The 26,106-nt window shown below is 36.4% G+C and overlaps 1 protein-coding gene across 6 annotated transcripts in view; it reads left to right on the top strand.

The window, feature by feature from the left end:
* LOC148677792 (leucine-rich repeat and immunoglobulin-like domain-containing nogo receptor-interacting protein 2) overlaps window positions 1-26,106 on the top strand; it is a 504,064-nt gene that overhangs the window by 408,621 nt on the left and 69,337 nt on the right. The window contains exon 1 of one of the 6 annotated variants that reach the window (XM_088626188.1): window positions 8,761-8,825. The exons of the other annotated variants lie outside the window; for them this stretch is intronic. Within the exon in view, the coding sequence (XP_088482314.1) occupies window positions 8,769-8,825 (57 nt within the window). The 5' untranslated portion in view covers window positions 8,761-8,768. Of the gene's footprint in view, window positions 1-8,760; window positions 8,826-26,106 lie in introns of those variants that run through there. 6 annotated transcript variants of the gene reach the window in all.

Consider the following 26,106-nt stretch of genomic DNA (forward strand, 5'->3'; position numbering starts at 1 on the left):
TAATAAAGTGCCTTCATTGCTGTAATCTTGGCATGTGTATGCAAATATCTGAGATGCATCTGTTTTACTGCAAAAATGCTTTGGACAAAGACTAAGTAATTTGTCTGAAGAAAAATGTTTAAAGAAATGGAAATGTAGACTTTACAACCTTTATACAGGAGCTGAGGCTCAGGTGGTGGAATTGTAAGAGACATTAATGGAGTATATTAAATGTGTTTTATTCTTCTACGTTTGATGGTGTTCTCTCTTGCTGTGTGTTTCATAAATGTTTTACATTGACTTCATTTATGTATTTGAAACACAGAATGTGCAGTTTGACCTCAAACCATGTTTATTTACTCTTGATCATAGGCTTTTATAATTGAATGAACCATAGGCTTCATAAGCAGTGCCAACAAAAAGTACTGGGAAAGCAAAGTCAAAAATGCTATTTTACAGTCAAGCAATTTGAATTTGTGATAATGACATAAATATGAATTATAAGTACAATATAGTGTTTTTTACTGTTGCGTACTTCAATGAATATATTTTATTAGTACTCAGCTCAGTGATTTCAAGTGACTGTACAGCAAGTGTTGTGACACATTACTTAAAGTACATTTCACAGTGTAAATGTGGATATACAGTTGCATATGCCTCTGAGGCAAAAATTACATTAAGTGTGCAACCCTATTAGCTACACAAACTCTTTGTATAATCATGTTAGATGCATGTCATAAATATGGAGAGGTCATTCCACTGAGGCTTGATCTGTAACTCATTGACCTCTGCTCCTGTCATCATTAGTTACGTCATCAAAACAGATGAGATAGCCAGTTCCAAAGCTGTCTATGCATGTGTAGTACATGACATTAATTCCAACATTCTTCACAGATTAGGTGTTCTTGGAGTATCTGCAGTTCCATAATTCCTCCACACTTTACCTTTTTCATTATTGTGCCAATGGTTTATATACAGTCTCATACCCTGTGTATGTCCGTAAAACTTCATTCTAGAACTCTCTTGGTTCATCTTGTTAATTCCAAGCAAATTCTGAATCATGGTGGACATAACGTTTTGTCCAGGCTGTGCATGGCCATCTCAATAAGGGTTTAATGTTGTTATAATGTAATTTATGATGGTAGTAGCGTAAAGAATACTGGAGATTACAGAAATATATCATCTGCTTAGGTTGAAGAAAAGAGCAGCATAGTGGTGCAGTAGTTGGCATCATTGCCTTCCAGCACTGGTGTTCACGCCTTATGTTTTTATCAAGTTCTCTTTTTCCTCCAAAAATACATATCAGCCCAAAGATATACTAATAGGTTAATTGGTTTCTGATGTGAGCGTGTGCATGTGTGTGTCTGTGTTTGTGTCTGTGGCTGTGGCTGCCCTGTGATGGACAGACATCCTCTCCAAGGTGTATCCTGTCTTGTACCCGTTTCTTGCCGGGATAAGATCCAGCTCCTCAGTGACCCTGTATAGGATTTAGCGCTTAGAAAATGGATGGTGAAGATATGCTTCCATTTTGATTGGGTGGAGCTTCATTATGCAACATAAAAATGGCACAAAACATGCTGTCATTGCAACCAAGGTGCTCATTATTAGCAGAAAAGTGGAAAATCTTTAACCAGCTGAGTCTAGATTTCTATGTAATTGAGCATAGTGATGAAAAAATGAAAGCAGTAGCTGTGGCAAAACTTTAAAAAAAATTACACAATCAGTTATAGATAGCTTCTTTTCATAATTCAGACTTTTAAAGTCTTAAAGTTACTTGACATGAATAAGACCCAAAAAGACTTAAAGTTGTTATTGCTGCCAAGAGTGCTTTCCTGAGTCAGAGAGTAAAAGCTTATGTAACTGACATATTTTAGTTTTCAACTTTATTTTTGCTGACACAACCTTTCACTGAAAGTGTTGAGTTTGAGCATTTAAATTTTGAGAAAAATATTATCTGTACGTGTATACAGTACATCACTGCTAATTGAACGGAATAACACATCACTGGCAGGGTGTCTATGCATTTGCAAGTCACTGTATATAATTTAACAAAACAAGCACAGACATATACAAATATAAATACCAGAATCTTCAAGATTTCATTGACAAAAATGTAATAAAATCAGTTAAGAGTTACCCTAAGCTGTAAAAAGATAAAATGATCATTTAAGTTTTTTTATGATGTATAATTCATTATTAAGTATCAATACAAGCATTTTTAACCGAGAAGGCTAGAAACCATTATATAAAATTTTATATGCTCAACTGAAAGGAACATGGAACTCAAAGGAATTGTTCTCCTGACTTACTCCTGAATGCACAGGAGATATGTTCCAAGAGCAATTTATATTCTGCAATTTCCTATAATTCCATATGCATCTTGAATGTAGTGCTGTAGTATGTGACTATTTGTTACACTAATGAGATACTCCAGCATAAACAACTTTGCAGGACGTACTCTTGTAGATTTAGGAAGACAGGGTGTAGTCTCCCAGGTTAAGACAACCATTTACAGAATGTATAAGCATTTTAATGATAATTTTACATGGTAAAGTTACTCTCCCATCTTTTCTGTTCTGTTTTAATATTCAAGTAGAAGATAAAACAAAAGGTATTAGCTACATAAAAATATGTGCTATTTTGCAAAGGCAGACATGTTTTGCCTTTTCATTTAAGGGCACAAAACAGATAGTTGATAGTGAAGTTATTAAAATGTTCTGCTTACTTTTTACAGTATGTGGATTAAGTATGGATGGCATAGTAGTTATCGTTGTTACCTTGTAGCACTAGAATCCTTGGTTAAATTTCTGGGGTGCTACAGTATCTGTGAGACATTTGCACATTCTCATCATGTTCATGTGAGTTTCCTTCCACAGTCCAAAGCCATGCTGGTAGGTTAATTTGTTCTTTGTAAAAACTGGCCCTGGTGTGAATGTGTGCATATCCCATCTTGTACTCAGTCTTTCCCAGGATAGGCTCCAGGTGAACTGGATAAACAGTTATTGACAGTAATGTGGTATGTTAAATATAGCATGTAAATATGACATGCCAATTGTTATATAGTAAAAGCTACTTTCTTCAACAGTCTGCTTCTCAATTGTAACTGAAATGCACTATTGTCTTTGATATGGTACATACTGTCTCTTAATATATGTTCTGATTTCTTAGAACATAAGAATAATTGAAAACAAGAGGAGGCCATTCTGCTCACCCAGCTCATTTGCTTTCTAGCAGCTAATTAATCCAAGAATATGAAAGAAGCTACGGTATTTACTTCTGGCTTGTTCTACATGCACACATTTTTCGAGTAAGTGCCTCCCATTCTTAGTTTTAAATGCACTTCCCTGTAGTTTCCACTTGCATCCTCAGATATGCCTTATTTCACCCTAATTAGGTGAGAAGAGCTTGATAAAATGGGTTATTTTTTTAATCTCAGTGGTCTACTGTGTAAAACACAAATTATTTTACACATTGACACTGACTGAAAAGCAAAAGAAGGAACTTCAGGACAAAGTTTTTCTAGAGCTCCAAAACATTACACTGTACGAACAGAAAGCACTACAGGTTTACAAAGTATGTGTTTGGGTATCAGGAGCAGACAGTAGTTGGAGAAATTTCATTTGAAATGGAAAGACAAAATGCAGCTCTGTGGTATTTCCTGTCACTCAGCATTAAGCAACCTTTTTTTAAAACGTAGTAGTAGTTTGTGTTAAACTAATTAAGAAGAATAATTTATCAGAGGCTAAGGAATAAAACAGGATCAAAATGAAACTCTGACACAAAAAGCTAAACTACAAATCTTGTGCTGGAGGTTGGTATTGTGGATCAGGTGCATATTAATATTCAGTGCTGTTGGAATAATCATTTCAGGGCACTCATTTAACTACACCAGGGCTCTGCAATAAGAGCAGCAAGAGTGAGAATGAGGATCACCTGCTGTTTGTTCACTCAGTACGTGGGAACACATGCTGTATAACTGGCTAACATTTAACACAGAATCTGTGAGCCCTTAATTGCTATCATGGGTTCCAGTTCAATAAAATCTAAACTGTAGTGTTTTTGCAGAGACTGAGCTTTGTGCAGCCTCAGAATCTTGTGCTTGATGGGCATGATCAAGAAATGGCCTGTGGGGAGAGCTCATTTAACTGCCGATTAATATTTTATAAACATTTCCTGCTGCTAAGAGACTTTTTTTGTTATTGCAAAGTAGATACATGCATGGATGTAGGCACACATGCGTCAGTACCATGATGTCATTTGTTAAGCTTTGCAAAGACTTTTAATTCCGTTATAACTTTTAATTAATTAATGTGTGGTTTTGTGAGTGATATTGTCTTCCAGTGCATGGAAAGAGGAAATCAAGGGTAATTAAATTCTTGCCTGGAAACAGGCACTTCTTCACTTAAATGTTATGGGAGTCTGGAATAAGCTACCCTGCCAAGCTGATTAAACTAATACCATAGCTTCCTTCAGGATCTGACTGGATGAGATTCTTTGATCAAGGGCTGATTGGCTTTTTCCTTTATGTTTTTTTTAGGAAAATGTGTTGAAAATATAATTGCTTAGTTTAAAATGGCATTGTACAGTAGTTTCTCATACATTATATCTTTAATTTGGTTATACCTTGCTATACAAGAATTAAATAATTGGCACAGAAGATTTTAAGTTTAATCATAATGAGCCACACAAGGTTATGTACAAGCAGGAAAACAGCAACAATGTACTGTACCTGCATGTTTAAAGAAGAAAAGGAAAGCAAATCTTTTGATTTTTGATCATTGCCAATGATCAGTCATCTAAAATGACTAAATTTAAAAATAACTGATATGGGAAGTCATTAAAAAAAAAATACATATACCAGAAAAGGAAGAAATACTGTCCAAATATGTTACTAGCAAATGGTTACCAAAGTCATCAATTAGTCAGCAGAGTGAATAGATGATGTACATGTCTGGATAGTACATTGGGAATTCTTAGATTGACCAATCCTAAAGGAGTGCTCTGACCTGTATGTTTTATTACTGGCATCAACCCTGGGCCTATGAGGGCCACCTGGTCCTCACTCTTGCTTAAGCATTTATTTTGAACAGGGCCTATGAGTATACATCCTTTCACTTGATTGATACTGTACCTGCTTGGCATTTACTTCTTCTCAGTTTTTTTCACTGAGCTGAATTTGTGTTTCTATGTGGGACAGTTCCCGATGCACAGATAAGTAAACAGGAATCTCATATTAATGAGGGAGGGAATCTCGTTTTAAGAAGATCCCTTAGTCCCAGGCTGCTGGCATTACAAAATCCTATCCATTTTAAATTGGAACACCAAGTCATTCAAACAGCAGGATTAGAAGCACCGTCTCACAAGACTGCCTACAAATCTGGAGGCAGGGAAAGGAAGGCTAATGTGATTCAGAAATTTTAACACTGGAATCACTATTATTTAAGATAAGGCTTGACAGTTTATAGTTTAAGCCCAACTCGTGTTAGTCATCATTATATTATCTGCTCAGGGGCACTTTCCACTCTCTCTCTTTCATTCTCTCTATATTTCAGGGTATTAAGGCATATTAATCTCATCCAAAACCACCCTGTTATATGTGTGTCTACTGTATCTCTCATATGAATTAATGCTACTTCTCACCTTCATAGATTACTCTTTCTCTGACCTTTAGAATAAAATATGGAATTTTCAGATCAATGGAAATATATGAGCAATTTATCCTCCTTTCATATTGTAGATGATATGTATTTACAAGATCTTAGTAGGATCAGTGTACTTCATGAGTTGTTTGAAAAAAAAGATTCTTTACAATCTTTTTTTTCTTTTCTATTTATCTAAAATTGTTCTTGTTTTTAAACAATGTTTTTGTAAGTTTGATTATAAAGGTTGAACCCAAGGACTTCATGAATCCCATTAGGGTGTCCCCATAAAGATAGCTGACACACTGTAAACAGCTACCACCTCTGTCTTCCAGAAGAGCAACATGCAAAATGCAGTCACAAACTGTTTGGTGAATATCTGTTTAAGACAAATTTTTCATTTCTATGTGATAATAGTGTGAAAAATAAAATTAAATTTAAACTACTGTAAATCATCCTACAAAATTGACAAAGCTTCATATTTTCATTTACAAATAGAAAACTAATTCAATTTGCAAATGAGCTTGTTGGATACACATTATTATAATTGCTGAGGATTCATTTGTTATTAAAATCTTGTGATCTTTTCATGCATTTTTTCATGCACAGACAATACATGTTGGTGCTTGAACCAGTGGAAAGGTATTCAGTAAAGCAAGTTTAAATATATTGTTATAGTCTGCAGATTGTAATGTATAGATCTTCATAGAAATTATTATTATTATTATTATTATTATTATTATTATTATTATTATTATTATTATTATTATAAGAGTAGTGATATCAGTGTTTTAATTTACTTTGACAATCAGAAATTGTAAGAACACAGAATTGCAAGAGTACTTGATTACTTTTAAGTCTTTTATGTGTATTCGATTTACTGTATATAGTAAAAACTTTAATGATATAAAACCAAAATATGCATAACAAAAAGCTTTTTGGGTCAGGCTGCAAGTTAGACAGGTAGGGGAACTCATTTCATACCAGTTATAGCTAGGTTCTGAATATACTGAATACATGAATATGGGAAAATAATAGTACTGTATGTTTGTGAACACAAGATTTCTTCTTTTTTTAAATTAATATCTTGGGCAGAATTCAATATTTTATAAAGACTCATTCTCTTGGTCTGGTGTCTTGGAGAAAGGTTTAAGTCCTGACTTGGACTGCTTGCAAACATGTCATTGGAAAAGTCAGATTGCCAGTTCAGCTCAAGAGAGATGAGGAGCTAGTAAATTAACTCACAAAATAATTGAGGTTCTATTTTTTAAGATGCAACATCACAGTTAGTGGTTGGCTGAGATGCCATCAGTTATAGGTCTGGTTTTCATCCTGCAGATCCCTCATTGGTGGATCATCCTTTGGGTGATTAACAATCATCTTGTACCGTGGTCAAGAGAAGAAATAGACTACAGAATAGGACTGGCTCTGGGCATAAGCGAACTATAGGGGCACCTACTGTATAATGTGCAACACAACATATGTGTTTGTAATCAGATGTTCAACTCTGAGCAACAAATTCCCCATAGTTATTCTTCCTGTTGCTACTGTGGATGTTTATAATGACAGCCCTGTCAAAAATTAACCAATCATCATTGAGTATGTAATGAGATGTTTGTTTCTGATAAACCAAGTTGTGAAGTAAAAATGTCTAAAGGAGGCCAGCTTTCATACAGTAGGTGTCCTTTCTGGTATTTTGGGCAATTGTGTCATAGTAGTGTCTTTATATCATTGAAATGAAAAAGTAGTTGAAGAAATAGTTGAGTTAACACAGGTTTATCTCCACAATTTTGTGCTAATCTAGGTTGTTAAAGTTTGTTAGTTATAAAGTAAGCCAAGTCAAGTAATTGAAATAATGCATTTGTATTACATCTGATTTTAACTCTTCAGATCCATGTAACTAGCGGACGTTTTCTAGTTTTCTAGTTATACATAAAGACTACTTGACGTGTTTTAGTAGAAGTTAACAGATTCATGTTTCTAACAGTTTTATACAGGTTGTGTGGGTCACCTGGCTAAAAATTGGCGCTGCTTGGCCAAACAAAGCATGAAAGTGAATTTACAGTACCAAAGACTGTTCAGCGATTATCGACATTTAGTAAAAACACATTGTTTTTTTTTGGTTACTCCTGTATTACTTTAAAAGGGGGTATTATGAAATTCATTAACCCCCATCCTCTAACTACAGTATATCACTACAGATGCTTTTCTGAAATATTTTGGAGGGGCCTCCTCTACAAAATCCCAAATACCTTCGGATGAGGGAACAAAACTTTCTTTGTTCTCTATAAGTTAGGCACTCAAAACCATCAGTCATCGTCTTCTTCTGCTGAAGTCCCTGCAAATCAGGCAAAATCCCATAAAAAAGTCAAGATCAACACAAAAGTTCTGCCCCACCACATGATCTGGCTGATTGGCCATCTAACCTACTGTATCTGACATGGCTCAAATAGGTTTGGTAAGCAAAAGACCATTTAAGGTAAAAACAGATTTTACATTTCCAAAAAATAGGATGGATAAAGCTGCCATCACCATTAATTCAGCAGAATGTTGATCAAAAGTGAAAAGATCAACAGACGCAGGCTTGTCTATTCTAGAAAAATAATGCCTTCTTCTGCTGTTGTTCCAAATTGTTGATAGGACATGGGCTGGCCGACAGGAAAAATGCTTCTGTTCTGCCCATGAAAAAAATGATGTACTGTACACTCAAAACACGTCAATGTGAAAAGAATTGGGGATGGAACTTAAGAGAGGACAATCAATTGATAAACAAGTGATCTCACTCCTTGAGGCTGCGAGATAGCATTGTCAAGACGTTCTAACATTTTTAATGCGTATAATTCAGTATCTGACAGAGAGATACTTGCTTTAAGGGGATCCACAGCCATTGTACATTAGACAAATAATGTATAATTTCTTCAAAGCAGCTGAACTTCTAGGAAAGTAATGAGACAGCATATGTGGCAAGTTGAAAGTGGAATTAGTGGCCACACAGGACATCTGGATAAAACCGTTCAAAATGAGCGAATTACAATGTCTTTCATCATTCGAACTGTAACGTTGGAGGACACACCAAAGATTAAAAAGTACTACTGGATCCTTTGGCTACGTACAGAAGTTTTTCACTCTCTTTTCAGCTGCATCTCAAAGATGGACAGTCCTGAAGAATCATGTCAACATCACCCTGAAGATCTGGTCTTAAACAAGGTGGGAAAGTCAGGTGAAAAGCATTGAAGCTGTAGGCCTGTATTGTACCAGACTCCTGAAATAAGACAGGTACTCTTGGACATCAGAGACAAAGCCACAGATCCTGTCTTCAAAATTGATGGACGGTCGTTGGCAGAGGAGTTTGGGTCCACTTTTCGATTTGTACTATGATGTACAGATTCTTTGCAAAATCCAATGAGTCAGCAAACTAATGCAGCCTCCTTCAATACAGGTGGATGTGGTAGTTTAGCTGCTAAACAAGTCAAAAATCTTTTTGGTCAGATATTGATATACTGACTTTGCTGTACCACAAGCATCGGCAAAAGACATGTGTGAAGATATGAATGTATCCTGAAGGAGAAAAGGCTAAAAAGCTCAAAAGGGCATTTTTCTTATGAAGCTCCAGACGATCCTATCACTGATAACATGAAAAAAACTAGTAACCACATTATTCAATGTGGTTGTAGATTATGTCATTGTGTCCTTGGAAGAGAGGTTCAAAATCCTTGGAGAACTTAAAGCCAGGTTTGGAGTCCAGTTCAACTTCACCGAGCTGTCAGATGAGGAAATAACAAACAAGTGGTACCTTAAGTGATTGCCTTAAGCTGTGGTAATCAATGTGATATAGATGTGACGGAACCGGTTATTGAAATTCGAAACGTGCTAGAGTTACCTTCAGCTAACATGACCTCACTGGAGTTCCTAACCTTCATTCCCCAAAGCATCCAAAGACCAAAGGTGTACCCTAAACTGTGGCAAGCCCCTTGGATTATCACTCTCCCAGTGATAGTGGCAGGAGCAGACAAGAGCTTGATTAAAACATACCTGTGGTCAACCATGCCACAAGCCTGTCTCAGTGACTGGCCATCATGAGGATCAATCATGCAATGAATTGACGATTATCGTATGAAGAAATATTGATTAGTTCGCCTCTAGAAAATCTAGGCGAATTGATGTACAGTATAGAATGTTTTTTATAAAACATTCCCATCTTCTCCGCCTTACTGATCTTCTTTGTTACTGAGTGCACTTTTTTTCTTACATAGTTTCATATTTATTTCTACAACTCCCTTCTACAAAGGTTTTAGTGCAGTAATTTGTACATTATAATTTGCTATAATTTTGAGGAAACAGTATTGTCAAAAGACAGGTATGTTAAAATACGTGTTATCTTTGTAAAACATGTGCTTCTTCTTCTTGTTTGTTGGTAATTCATAATGTGTTTTTCAAAGCTGGTTAATAAAAGTTATATATTTTCTAGTTAGATAATTCATTTATTTAATTGTTCTAAATAGAAAAATATGTTTGAGTTGGGGGCTGATAATAGAAGTGTATGCGCAAATCGTGATCTGGAGGGGCCCCTTTTCAAGATCTTGCCTAGGGCCCCCAAAAAGCTAGGGCCTGCCCTGCTACAGACTTACTGGAGTCAATATGCACTGTATACTGTATCATTAGATGGATACAGCTTTATAATGTTTGTTATCAGGGGGGCCTCTTTAGCCACATTCCTGTGTCTTACACAGAGTGACACCAAGCTGCTTGGTCAAGGCAACACAAAGATTATTAAAAATCCTTAGCAACACTTAATTCTAACTGTAATAATACAGTAGGTCTTATCACTACATCTAAATCACAGCACTTTATTTATTAATGTCTGGGTACAAATCTACACTTAATAAACCAAGAGAAAGAGTAATGCCTTTATTTACCCTCCATGAATGAGCAATGAATCGATTCTGTGGTAACTGACATATCAAATAGACATGTTAAGCTTGTTGGTAATTGCTCAATAACATTAACTTTCAGTGGCTCTCTTTGATCTGTGTGATACAATTCTAAATGTAAAGGTCTGCATAACTTTAATTTGAAAATTCTGTGATATACTGTATACACAATGTTCATTTGTTTCTGAACACCAGTATTTTATTTATTGTACTACCGTGTTGAAAAGGAAACACAGTCACAAACTCTTCCAATACAGGTACATATTAAAGGCAGTATGTTAAAGGGAATTTAGCATGACACTAATAAACATTAGTTTGCAGTAAAAATAATCTGGATGTTGATTTTACAAAAAATATTCCAGTCATTTTAAAAAATGAGACATTTCACTTTACAATTAAAAAAAAAAGTACAGATTTACATTGAAAATTAGTTGCTTGAATGTATGCTACAGTATAAGATCAAGTTACACTTAGCAAGTTTCAGTTGCTATTGTCTTCTGGAAATGAATAGGAGAATTAATAAAAAAACAGAATAAACCAATTTCCTCATCACACTGTACCACAGCATGCTAAACTCATTTTATTATTTCTTTCATGACAACATTTTTTATTTCTTTTGACGAACTTTTCCTACAATGTGTAGGAGACCTTCCTTTCTTCAACAATATTAAACAAACTGCTGTTGCAAATGGAGGGTTACAAAAATTGTGAAAATCAGGAATCAACCAAGTGGTTAAGTCAATAAGTTAAATAATTATTCATAACCCCCAACTTGCAAGTGATTTCTCTAGAACAGTGGTTCTCAAACTTTTTGGACCAAGTACCACCCCTAATCCAATCAAAGCATCCAAGTACCACCTACAAGTCATCATCTCATAGGAACCCCAGAAATTCTCAATGACCAACATGAGCGCGCGTGCACACACACTCACACATACATATAATAAATATTACAATAATAAACTTTATTTGATATAGCGCCTTTAAAGGTGGCCTCTCAAAGTGTTTTACAGAAAAAAAAACATTAACAACAACTAATAAAAAAGCACCATTTCAGTGAGAGGGGTGAGCCTGTTTAGTTGAGCAAAGCAGATGTGAATTAATTTTTCGAGCCTTGATACAATTCACAACAGAGTCTAACAGATATTAAATCGTCAGGCATTTTCTTGACGGCAAAGGTCTCGCGGTGGATGTTATAATGCGTACATTAATCTCTGGAGCAACCTCTCTAATTCCTGCAACTACACCGTTATGTCAGCTCTAGCACCGTCTGTACAAACTCAGACGCATTTTATCCAGTCGAGGCCATTCTCTTCGATAAATTCATTCAGAAGCTGAAATATGTGCTCTCCTGTAGTTGCTGTTGGTAGCGGTTTACAGAACAGAAAGTCTTCATGGGACATGCCCTCAAACTCGTATCTAACGTAAACGAGCAAATTGGCCAAATCGACTACAGACTCATCTAATTGCAGTGAAAAACATCTGCTCATCTTAACGCGCTCTATCAGTGTACTTTTGATATAATCCTTCATTTCAATAATTCTATGAATGACTGTGTCTTTTAGGGGGAGGGGGGCAGCAGGTCGAGTTGTTTAGCAGCTTTTTCTCTACACATAATACGTGTCAGCTCTTTTGCCAAAGGTAAATAAGGTTCTTCAAAAATAGTGTAGCTTACCTGCTTTAGCAATACGCAAGCTTGCATTTTTCCGTGTTTCCGTTTTTATTTCTGTATTTATTTAAAGTTTTTATTTCATGCGCATGGGAGCGAAACACAGAGACGCTCGGTGTATTTTTCTCAAATTAGAACAGTTCTTAAATATTTTTCTGTTATCACGCTTTCGTGTGCTCACAAGATTATCTGCGTTCGTAGCACGTATTTCTATGCATTCCTGTGTTTACAACGTTGGCATTGTTCCAAAATCACGCACATTCTCCTTTCTCCCTATTTGCTGGAGATACAGTAGCTTTTTTTAAATACAATTGGTCACTTGCATCCGTAGCACGCATTCCTATAGAGTGGTATAGAATTACAGAGTATCTCTTGTGTCCACTGAAGTATTAGCGCGCACTGTATCGTAGTACGTAGGCTGCATATTCGACACGTATTAAAATACAAAATATGAAAACCCGTCCCGATTTTTCAGCGCACACGACACAGTTCCAGGGTCATTTGGCGTACCACTTGGCGGCTCTCCACGTACCACTGCCGGTACGCGTACCACAGTTTGAGAACCACTGCTCTAGAATATATCCGACCGGTTGGTATAATGATAGTGATGTGAATTTTTTGTTCTCTGGTACAGCTTTGTTGAAAGGAGTAATAATCCAGACACACTTGTTTAAACATACTGTATATTTATTACAATGACAAAACACAAACTACACTACACACAGCAAAACATACAACACACAAGTTACTCTATGCAGAGCATTTACAAACAAGACTTTTCAGAGGCCTAACATTCTAGTCACCCAGAAAACCCCAGACTGCAACAAAGCATTAAAAACTCTTAATGCCTACAGAGGCCACATAAGAGATAAATGGCTTCTAACTAAATACAATGTGACCTGCAGTTAAATCTCTCTCTCTGCACCCTGAATGCCACAAAATAAATGAGAGCCTACTGTATATCCCTACTGTATATCACTTTATTGGCCATATACAATTTCTTGCATTAGGAATTAATCTTTTCGCATATTCCAGCTTGCTCTCCATGAGACACACAGACAGGGAGAGAAACTTGGGGTCAAAGTGCAGGGACAGCCATTGTACAGCCATTGTACAGTGCCCCTGGAGCAGTTGGGGTTGAGGGCCTTGCTCAGGGGCCCAATGAAGTTGGATTCCTTTGCCGACCACAGATCCTTAGCCACAGTGCCACCGCTCCGCCCACGAGGGTAGGCATTATTTAACAAGGCTAAAATACTTAGCTCCAGTCAGGTTTGGAAGAGTTCTCCGGAGTCTTGTCTCTCCTGTTCTTCTTTCCTGCTTTTTCTTTCTTCTTCCCTTTTCTAATGTGATCTTATATTGTGTCTTTCTGTACTGCTCCTTGACAATCATTAACCCACAACTTACCTAGGTATACGAAGGTAAACTTTACAATTGTTTCTGCTCAAGGGTTCCCCCTGACCTCAGAAAAAACATCCTCTGACCTTTGAAGTTGGAAGTGTTTACTCTGCCAAGTGTCACAAACTTTATCTAAAATGTAAGAGACACCACTCAGTCACCTAAAGCTGTAACACTGTCAATGTTGAAATGCTTCCAGAGAGTGTTAACAGATACTGTTTTACATTAGTGGAACAATGTAATTTATTACAAATTTTCAGTCCATTTTATAAACATATCAACTATCACATTACACTTGGAAAAATACAATCAGCATCTTCTGAATGGTTTTTAAATGTGACCTTGTTCAGGGTCAATTCTGACTGAGTTTACCCCTGGAGACATCAATAAAATGTCTCCTGTTCAGTAAAGTAATTTTAGCCATGATAGAAGTCTGATATGAGCTGCCATTACAAAGATTAATTGATGATATTTCTGAAATCTCCCTATTGCCGTCCTTCTTGTAAAGAGAGCAATAAAAACCAATATGCTGGCTTTGGGAAAATGCATGTGCAAAACTTGATAACAATGCACTAAAAATAATCATGTTGGCTTGTTGCAAACAGAAGGTGCCTTGGTACTTGAGAGTTAATAGGACATTGCAGACAACAAGCCCCTTGGCATTCAAAACACAGCTGTTTCTGACAACTGCAGTTATTGCACTTTCAACTCGTATGGAAATTCTGCAATGGAGTCTCATTACTGCACACTGAGTGAGACACTGCAAGAGATGGCAATTTGTTTTTCTTTGCAATTTATTTTTGTTTTACTGCAGAATATGTATATATTAGTTTTGCTGATCAATATTAATTTAGAGTTATTGATTTGGCACTGAAGGAAACCACGTACTGTAGATCTGTTGAGGATATTGGAATGAGTTTGGTGGATCTGGGAAAATCTAACCTGATTAAGATTTTATATGGTAAAAGTAGGTACAATTAGTTGGATTGCAGTACTATTTTATATTTACTTCAGCATAATGCACATGTTTATGGACAATGGCTGGTTTAATTCAATTTACTCCCAGTACAATCCCACGGTAATTTGCATGATGTTTTGGTTGAATTGCAATTAACTGAATTACATTTAGAGCAGATGTTGCAATTGATAGGCAAGTCATCAAATAAAAAGAGTGGCAACTGGGTTTTGATGAATAGGTGTAGCTCTGTAACACTAGGTGGCGATAAAGCTTGCGTAAGCCTGAGTCTGAGAAGTAAGTGACAGTGTGTCACAATTATAGGCCCATACATAACAAAAAGAGACTCCACTATGACTTGCCTTACATTCAATGGTGACAATAGCTTCAGGACCAAAGAGTATTTTTGAGTGAGTATGGAATCTCAGGCGTTGATGAATACTGATTTGCTTTTTGTGAAACATTTTTTTTTCTATTTCACCTTTTTAAAAAACAACACAGTACAACAATTCAACAACATCCTCTCCTCTTACAAAGAAATTCACCCCCACTATAAGTAATCCTCCTCTCTGAGCAAAAGACTTCTAAAATAAAATTAGACAGCAGGGACAGAAGTGCTCCAAGCTTCCACATTCAGTAGATGAGAACTTCATATGCTGAGGATTGATGGAGCAAATGCAGAGGATTCCGATGCAGCATTAACACCTTTAAAGCTGTGATTTAAAGCTGTGTGTTTTGCTTTAGCCAGACACCAAAATGGGAGTTGTTGTTCTACAAAAATATTTGTTGAGTGCAAAAAATATTCCTGTTTACAAAAGTGGAAAATGGCAAAAAAAAGCTTCACCATAATGACATCTAGGCATGTGTGAAAAGTGGCCTTAACCTACCATAACCTAACATACAAAAAACTTACAGCCAAATCTAGTATGATAGAGTCTAAAAGGGGTCATATAAATAAGGGTAATATGTAAACAACTCAGTTCAGTCCACTTTATTGTCATTCTGCACTTATACAGATGTACAAGAGAGAACGAAATATCCAGTAGTTTCTCCTGGGCCAAGGTGTACAATACACGAGAAACAATTAACATAATGTCACAGAACAGCACAAAAAACAAACATGAGGGGGGACTGAGGATCATTACAGCTTTTGAGATACTATTGGTATATAAGTAAAAATAAAACAATGTAATGAGTAGATAAATAGATAAATGAATAAATGGGTATTTACAGTAGAGTAAGTAGTAATGTGCAAATAAGCATTCTGAAATACAGGGGTGGGGGGGGCGTGAGACAAGTGCAGACAATAGTGCAGGACATAGTCATAACACGACACGACAGTGCAAACATTACAAGGCATACAGTCAGTAGGACGGTGGTGATAGCACAGGAGTGGGTGGTTGTTCAGCAGGTGGTGATCAGTCCGTGTGCTGTTTGGAATTCAGTAATCTAACAGTCAGCAGGAAAAAGCTATTCCTGATTCTGGTGGTGCTGGCTCACAGGCTGTGATACTGTCTTCTAGAAGGCAGGGGTTTAAAGAGACTGTGAAAAGGGTGAGAGGGGTCTTTGATGATGATACGTGCTCTCCTGACACACCGCTTGTTGTAAATGCTCTGGATGGTAAGTAGTGAAGTCCTGGTGATGGACTGGGCTGTCTTCACCACATGCTGCAGAGCTCCCCAGTCAGAAACAGTGCGGTTCCCATACCAGATGGTGATGCAACATGTCAGGATGCTCTCGATGGTGCCCCTACTGTATAGAAACTGGTGAGGATGGAGGGCGGAAGACTGGCTCTTTTCAGTTTCCTCAAGAAGTGGAGATGCTTTTGTGCCTTTTTGACTAGGTGTGATGTATTGTGGTTCCAAGAGATATGTCCCAAGTCTTTGGTGATATGTACACCTAGGAACATGAAGCTGTTAACTAACTCCACCGCTGAACCATCAATACACGGGGGAGTGTGGACGGTCTGAGTCCTTCTGAGCTCGACAATCACCTTCTTGGTCTTGTTGATATTGAGAGACATATTTTCATTTGGAGACAGAACTTCATTTGGAGAGTACAATTTCTGGGAATCAAATTTATATTTTCCTGAATATAGTTCCTGAAAATTCCTTTGATTTCATTCAAATTTCCTAACATTCAAATTTGAGAATAGCAACCACTGCTAAAGGTTTGTAGAATGCCTTGTACAGAACAACAACAACAAAAATGATAAACAGGGGATATCATTTTTTGTTTTGTCCCTGAAATTCAGAGTGTGACACCACCTCAATTGTCATACAATGTCTTTGAATCCCTGTTCAGGAAATGCCGTATAGAAACCTATGCCCTCAGGTAGTGGACGTGGGGCGACCTGGTGCTAGGCGGGTCTCAAGACATCCGAACCTCAATGCTGAGCCAAGGCAAATGAAAGACCCAGAAATATATAGCCCCAGAGAGAGAGAAACACCTGAAGGACAGCAAAGGACCAGAAACAAGAGACAGGACAGAGAAGGAGCACCCTCAGGCTGCAGAGGGCGTGACAGAGGGAGAAAGTGTTTCTGATTGGGTCTTCCCGACTTTGTGAGAATTTCGATTAAAGGCAAAGTCACAATTAGTCTAAGGGGTACACTGTTACAAATCCAATCTTGTAGTCTACAGTATATATGTATCAAAAGGATAATTAGTGTCAGGCTTAAAAGAAAAAGGCAAAGACAGCAAAACCAAAATGAAAAGACATAATTTTAAAGGTTGACAGAGCTAAAACACCTGCAATCTTTCTATCTGCGAAGTACAGAATTTATTATGTGGTCCCTTCCTTTTCCATGTGAATTTAGAAAGTTTGCCATTTATGACAATAGTTAAGGGGGGAGAATGAGGGAATATACAGTAGAACTAAAAAAAATCAAGTGAAGCACATTCCTTTTATTTTATTATGGAGATATGAGCCTGAAGAGAACAGAGAAAATGAGCCTGTCTGTTCATCTCAATGTCTACCCATTTGGAAATGTGATTAAAATCATTTAATGTGATGCAATTATTGTGACAGTGTGTAAAGAAGAATTAAATCTTCATACCTAGATATTGTATGTGACCGGCAGTTCCATTAGGAGGAAGGCTAGCCTTTTCCCTTTAAAACATTTTAAATCAGTAATTGTATATCCTGATAGATCATTCAAATCATCCAAATTACAGTGGATGGTTTGAGTGATCATCAGATGATCAGATGATCAGATGAGGCAGGGACTGGGAGGTGTTATCTATATAAAATATCATCACCACAGAAGATAAAAAACATTAGATAAGACATAGGGGTACAAATACAAGATTGACAGTATACAGTGGGTCACTTAATTATTATTAATTCTGAGTGCAAATAAATACAGTAAATCAGGGCATGCCCTATATATGTCAATACCTAAAGAATATATCCCTTCTTGAGCCCTAAAATCTCATTGCAAACCTTCCTGTCTTGGTTATGCACTTCAGGAAATGTAACCAAGCAGTGGGTTTCAAAATTGACTATCTACACCGCCTCACACAACAACACCCACACGCATATTGTAAGACTCTCATTTATTTTCTGAAATCCTACTATCAAGCTTAAGACACTTGCTGAAATGTTTTTGAAATTCATTGCTTATCAGAAATGTGTAAGTGTCCAGAAATGCTAACATAGAAAATGCTTTCTGCTTATAGGTTATGTCTGGCAGCCAGGAGTTTAAGTCCATTTGTAGTATCCAGTCTACTTAAAAACAATTACATGGGTTTGTACCTTCTATGTACAATCTGGGATTTGGGGATTAGTGCAGTAAACACAGAGTTCAAACTGGTAATCCGCACATCATGAAGTTTTGAAATAAAGCTGTTGGTCTTTTCAGTGTTTTGTTCTGTTGTGTTGTATATTATTATACAGTATGTTGACTGGCATATCTCAGTACAACATTTCTTATGGACCTATTGCACTAAAAGTTAGAATTACTGAATTAAAAAAGTCTTGTCCTGGTGTTTTTTATCACAATGGCCCACCTCATGTCTGACTCCTAGAGGGTCATATGGAGAATGTGGTATGTAGATGATACCCTTACATTACTCTTTCTTGTTTAATCTAATAGTAAAAATGTTGTGCCACAATTTTGGGATGCAGAAGTAGGACAGTATTGTTTCACTTGTTGTCTAACCGTTCTTTGGTTCTGGGTTCAATTTTATTCAATGGATCCTTCTGTGTGATGTTTGTATATTCTATTAATGTTGGGATAGGTTATGACATGTAATGGACTAGCATCATGTCCAGGGCATCATGCCCAGGGTGTTGTGTTCTCATATGCTTCTGGGATAGGCTGGGTTGTTCTAACCAGGAGTAAGCAGCCTTGTGAAAGCAAATAGATGATAGATGGGATAACATGTTTTGAAATACAGAAAGCATTTGTTTGGAACCACAAAAAGTATTGCTAACCAGTAGGGGAAACAGGAGGTTGTTCCTCAGTTTTAAAATAACTAAAAGCATTGGAAATTATCTCCCTCCCCATAAAAACAAATATAGCTAAGCAGATTAAAAAAGTTCTTTCTCCATTTTGGGGATTGTAATTTCTTTCCTTTTTAGTGATTTTGTGCCCTATGCATTCTGTTAGTTTCAAATTCCTGTAAGAAATTGATGTGTGGAACATACAGTATATTTTGTTTTTGCAAGAGAGATGAATAGCTCAGATAAGTTTGTGCTTGTACAAGCATTCCTCAGCAGCCAGTGAATTTATCAGGTCCCGATTAGATTATTGCAATGCAGTCCTTACAGGCGAGAGTACACAATTTTTAGGGAGTTATTAGAAAACCTTTTAAACAAATGTCTGCTCCTTTCCAAAAATAGAAGTTTAACTTTCCCTTTTTATTAACACTTTTGTTGACCTGAAGTCAGTGAGGGCATGTTCTGCTTTAATCTTCTCTAAACATTTTTTGTATTTTCTCAGTTTCATTTCTGAAATCCTAAATTTGCAATACATTCAAGTATTTTAATTGAAAAAGTAAAAAATTGTGCTTGAAACTGTGCCAGTATTGCTTTTAATATTTATTTCACAGTTTAAATATACAACATTTATTAGTTTCAAGTCATATTTTCCAATTTATTTTCTAATACAGTATGAAAGTCAGGAGAGTGCAGTATTTTTTAATGCTATGAAGCTATACAGTACACCTTATTCCTATTAAAGGAATTACATGTGTGAGTAGGAGGCAACACTGGTGCTGGAGGGATTCGCATTATTCATACCAGCCGAATGCTCAGTTACTTAATTGAGCCAATTATTTACTAAACTGAACAATGCATTGTTTCCATAACTTAAGCAGATGGTGAACTACAGAGACCTAAAAACTACAGAATCTAAACTCCTTGGAACCCAGATTTCTTCTCTAAATAAATATAGTGTATAGTGTATAGAAATATAAAGTACTATAAAAGATCTTCTGGACCTTTTACCATTAGTACTCACTTTCAACTTTTTTCTTACAAAAAATGGATCTATCAGTCTTTAAACATCAACACACCACATTTTTCCATCCTCTGTCATGCCTGACCTATCAAATACAATTTACATTTAAAATTACCACCCACCACAGTGGAACTGTAATGAAGTTACTGAACCTTAATGAAGGAGTGTGTTTTTCTTGCTCTTGTCTGGAACTGTCTATAAAAATATTCCCCAGCTGTTGTTTTGTCTTTGTTTTTGATTAGTGTTTTAAGCCTTTTCCAGCTCTTATACTTATAAAAACTGATCAGATACTTTATTTAGCCCATCATCAAAACATAATCAAACTACTGACCTAATTGAGCAAAAGCCTTCTTGTATCCAATTATCTATAGTAAGCTGATTTGCATTCCTATTTGTAAGTGCATGCCAGCCAATCATGCCCTTAGATATAGATGAGCTACTGTACATCTGAGTAATGTTTTTGCTGTCTGATCATTACAGCAGTGGGATTCTTTGATAAATGTCAGTGTTGGGTAGAGATGTGAACATTAACTAATGTGAAGTTAAATGGTGTTTTATTCAATCTGTTGAAGAAACACTGTGCAATCTTCTTTTTTGTCATTTAACACAGCAGAATATGTGCTGTATATGAAACAGGTATTTTACAATATTATAACACACAAACTGTATACTGCTACACCCCCTTAGTTTAAGTGAAAATGAGCAGCCTTATCAGAGAGTAAACTATGACAAAACACAATGTTTGGAAAAGAAATAAGCACAAACATATAGATAAAAGTTTACTTAGTTTTGCGTATGATGCAGGATCTGACATGGAACAAGGCTTTCATTAAGAGTTAGATAATTTATTTAATGTTGTAAAATCCACCATGATTTATTCTTGATTCTTCATTATTCTGATGCTTCTATTCCGATAACGTTTCAGAGATTTTGTTTGATTTGGGGTATTTTATATTTGACGTATAGAAAGTAAGTGTACAGGTACAGTATGTTCTTGTTTTTTAGTTTTTTTTGGTATTTTGAATTTTAATTAATTCTATCTTGAAATTGCTTTCTTTACATCTTGGCTTAAAGCAATTCCTGTACTTCATGAAGAGAATGACTAGCAGATAGACTCCTGACATCTTTTTGTAATACTGCAAGCTCTTCAATACCTTCACATAGGGGTTAGCACAGATTGGAAGAGTGGTTTGTCCCTAAATGATAACACTGCTACTCAACAGACACCAGTCACAAAAGTTGCTTTACAGAGAGTCTGCACAGGCTTTCCCAACTAATCCCAGCCCTCCTTAACTTGGTGCTCAGTCAATTGTATACCCTGCTTAGGGAATCTCAATCACTGCTGGCCTATTTACTTAACAAAAGTTCAAACTCATGATGTCTGGATGTGTCTCCATCTTAACCCAATATACAGTAGTTTTTAATATATTGTCAGTGCCTTCTGTACCTGGACTTGTTATAGTGTTGAAACCGATGTTTCTGATGTGTATTCAGTTCCCAGATACCAGAGGACTATTTGTTTGGCATAGTAGGTTAGATGCTCCTTTCATCTGTGCAGGTCTGGCCTACTGTATGGAGGTACATTTATCTGTTCAAGCATTGAAAAACCAACTGCAAACAATACAATGGTTTCTGATTTAGAAAAGATCTCATCCTCTGTTGCTGATACTGCTACACAGTTTAGACAGGATGAATGTAACCAGACACATGGTGTATAATGACTCTTTTCTGGTTTTACCAAAACACGTTGTGTGTTCAAAGTCCTTGTACTAGGCTAGGGTATGCAGATGTGTGGCTGAGAAAATAGTTGGATTCTCTGGTTATATTGCATACTGTATATTGCAGTTGTGAAGGTCTGTATTCTTGGAGCATGAGATAACAACTTTTCAAAGACTTTTGTTGTCTCTTTGGAAGATTGGGAACTTTGCATAGTTTTCTTTAAGAAACTGCTTTTCATTTTTTTTTTTTAATGTGGACTAATACACAAAGGAATTTAAGCAGCAATTAAAGACACTAATCAAACAGCTCCTAGAGCTTAACAAGTGGTCAAGGTTGCAGCTTCTTAGGTACTTACAGTGGCTGTCAAGCAAAACTTCATGTTCAGATAAATTAGGATAAAGTGATTACTTTCTGTATCAGAGAACTATTGGTAAATCTTGAGTAAACAATTCTTACAGTGACATTGTGCACCATATACTGTGGTTTATGCACCTGTAAATGTGTAACTTAGAATCTAATCATGTGTCTGTTTTTTTTTTGTTTTGCCATGCAAAATAAGAAAGAAGTGACAGTTGCAGGTATTACTAATAGCATACATGGTTGCTGTAGTTAGTTGTATACAATGCATTAAACATAAAGAAAATTTAGCACTCTGAGACCTCATTTTACATTTTAATAAATAGTTGTGTAAGAAATCTTGGAATCATAGTTGGGTTTATACAGTAGTTGTGGATTTAAATTCTAGCTGCAGACATTGCTGTTGAAACCTTTGAGCAGGGCACTTTACTAATCTTTCAGCTGTATCAGTGCCATTTCTGGGGTTATCAGCATCAATCTAGGGGAGTCACATGCTCTCTAGTCTGCTTAACACTACTGACAACAGGATGAGCTCTGTCTAACCCAATGAGCTTCCATGTGCTCTGTTATAGAATACTACTGCTAAACCTATGGGTAGGCTATATTATGACTGATACCATATAGTATTGTAACACTTTGGGGTTCACATGGGTGTGCACCCTCACCTCTGCCGCCACAGATCGGCCTCCCACCATCGGGGACTCAAACCTAGGCCTCCGGCGTCACTCAGCAGGGACCCAGCCTCTTGAGCCAAAGGGAATTCTCCCGTCAGCCTGGCGGCTGCGGTCCCTGCTATTCACAGGGAAGGGCAGTGACGTCACCGCTCTGGTAAGCCGGCTCTCACAAGCAATGGAGGCCATATGTGTTACAGTATGATGAAATAACTGATGATGGATTAATGTCATGCATAGCTAAGACATCTCTTATGCTCTATCTTGGGGCAGTAATTGTCCCTTTCCAATGGTATTTATTTCTCTAATCTGAAGCCTCTGCAATCTTAAACTAGTTTTCCTCCTGTATTTGTGCTGAGAAATCCTTCAATCATGCAGATACATGTCTTCGACAGCAGCTCTCTTCTCTTGGCTGCGTCAGGCTATGACAGTTTTAAGCCTCAATTCCTTTGGTTGTTGTGTTAAATATGCGTAAACATTCTGCAGAATCTCACGAGATTTAATGCTTCAGAAATCATCCATCACCCTAAGCAGATATCAAGCCTTCTTCAGAAGACGTTCCTGAAACCTTTTGACACAGGGAAAACTAAAGACTTATAAGAGACAGTGTGAGTAATCAATGCTGTTAAAATGCAGAATTCTTACTAAAAATATATTTCGAAAAAAATAATTCTCTATGAGTTTTAACCCGAATGTAATTGTGCATGGTCTATTAGAACATCCAAAAGGTCAGAATATGTCCCTAATGGAAAGAGTTTAAATATTAATATTACTAAAATCTTGGGTCAGTATGTGTGTCATTATACTTTATGTCACTCTTGTTTAATATAATTTCCTGGCCTGCAATTTTCAAAGGATTTTAAATATACACATGCAGTAGTGCCCTTGCCAAGAGACATCACTAGAATACACAGCATTCTATTCTAGTTTTCTTAATTACTGTCAGTGGTGCACGTACTACCGGTAATACTCAGAGAACCTGTGCTGATAGACGATAGACAATGTCATAGCTCTATGTTTATAAATCCTTTAAAACTGTAACCAAGTAAAAAACATAACTAATACAAAAACACTTAGAAAATGGGGCAAACGTCTCAACAAGTAATAAATCATTTTAACTATTTTTCTCTTTGACCTTTCGGTTAGTGAACCACGGCCCAAACAAAAAATCCCAAAACACTACAAATTTTAGTTGTTAAATTGTTAAATTTAAAAAGAAATGGGTTGCACAGATCACATTTCATTAATGTAATGATAATTATTTAGGAATAAATTGTGCATAGTTACTGAATAGATTGTAAAAACTATTAATGACATGTTTTATATGTAAAGATATGAAACAATGGGGAAGTACTGTTTTTAAATGTATTGTGAAGGTGTTTGCTTTGCATTAACTACTTGAAAAAAGATCTGTCTTTGATGTTTAATTTTTTATAACTTGTTTAGAAGCCTTTTAGTTTATGCACTGCTCCTATGATATTTTTAGGAAGAAAAAAAAGTATCATACCAATAAGGGTTAAATTTAGTTAAACATGAAGCATTTTTATATTAAGAAGCATAAATTAATCAATACAGAGATGTGGATTTCTGTTATTTATTGACCAGCACTCTCTGTACAAGACTGAAGCCGTCAAAGTCAGTAGTACAGATCACATTCTGTACACACTTATAATAGACCCATTGCCTTACAGTACAGATACAGTATCAGAGATAGCTAACCCATCATGTCCAAAGGAACAAGTAATAGGTTTATTCCATGCTGAAAAAAACACATTTCTTTCTTCTTTTTTTCAGCATGGAATAAACCTATTACTTGTTCCTTTGCAGCCTACGCATGCTGACGCAGCTACCCACCTGAACTACTCCATCAAGACCAATACTATTGTCCTTAGCGAGTAACCTGTCCCCAGCCATGACATGATGGGGAACTGCTCCAGCAGATGGACCATATTTTCAATAACCTAGGTCCTACAGTAACTAAATGCGACCATTTCACTGTGATCACATTTAACATTAAAATAATAACATTCACTCATGAGCAAATCAGCCTTTAAATTGAATTTGACTCCATATTTTTTGTGCATTTCCAGGTTTTTTTTTACCATTTTCTGTATACTGTACCACCTGCACAAATAAATGTTTTTTATTTCTTTTCCCAAAAGAAATGTAAGTGCCTTGAGAGTTTGATTGCAGTTTAATGAGAAAATTTACAAAGGAACTCTTGAGTCATGCAAACATTTCATGTTTTCTGTTCATGAAATACTTTGGGAGAATTTGATTTTTTTTGTTTAGAAAAATGATTGCTTCAGGCTTGTAAAGTGACTGTATTAGATTACAGTGCTTTAAAAGTTCATTACACAGTTTATCCTTTGTTAATCCGTGCTAATAAAGACATCTGCATTAATTGGATTTTTAAAAAGTTTTACATCATGATTATTTCATTGAAGTATGAAGACTTCTTCCACAACAGACCATTGAAGGACACTTATTTTAGATGAATGCCTTGTAGTCAAAATGCATTATGCACAACCCCTAACAGACATGTATGGTCATTTTTCTGACAACATTTTAGCAAGTTTTGTTACATTTTTGTCTGCAGCTCAGCTGCCAACTGCCTTGCTCCAAAGGGAATTCACAGTATGTCTAAAGGCTTACTATAAAAAACTATTTTCCTTTTTTTTTTAATTGTACAGTGAAAGCTACCAAGTAAGTTTCACACAGATGTTAGACAGACAACAGCATAATTCACACATCAGAAGGCTAAATTATTAGTGTGACCAAGGTCAAATGCAAGGCAGGACATTTGAGATTCTGTATTAGTAGATGCAGTGCAAAAATTATACCCACAGATGGGAATGAAAGCTTAAAAATAACAAAATTAACATCTAGACCTGTTATGTATGTTATTTTATACAGATGCAGCCATTCAAAATGCGCGGGCGATACCGCATTATTTTGCGGTACGCTGTACGCAGTCTACCGCAAGCTACCGGTAAATACCGCGAGTTACCGTAAATTCTCCTATAATACGACAAGCAAAATAATAGTATCCGGAATTTCCGCAAGGTGGAGCTAATAACGCTCAACCTCTCATGTTTGAGCTGTGGCCATCAGTCTTTAACGAAGATATTACTAATAGTATTAATAATGAATGACCTTGGACAAGCTGTAAGTGTAAACTCAAAGTATTGCCCTGGTCAACATTCTTTTTTTCATTGACCGTCTTTGTAAAAGTAACACCACAGCATTTTGCAATCACGCATTTGTTTCCAATCATGCAAAGTACAGTAATTTTTGAGAATCGATTCACCATGCCTTTCACATGCTCA

This window comes from Lepisosteus platostomus, chromosome 1 (genome assembly GCF_059453375.1).
Source record: "Lepisosteus platostomus isolate fLepPlt1 chromosome 1, fLepPlt1.hap1, whole genome shotgun sequence".
NCBI classification, from domain to species: Eukaryota; Metazoa; Chordata; class Actinopteri; order Semionotiformes; family Lepisosteidae; genus Lepisosteus; species Lepisosteus platostomus.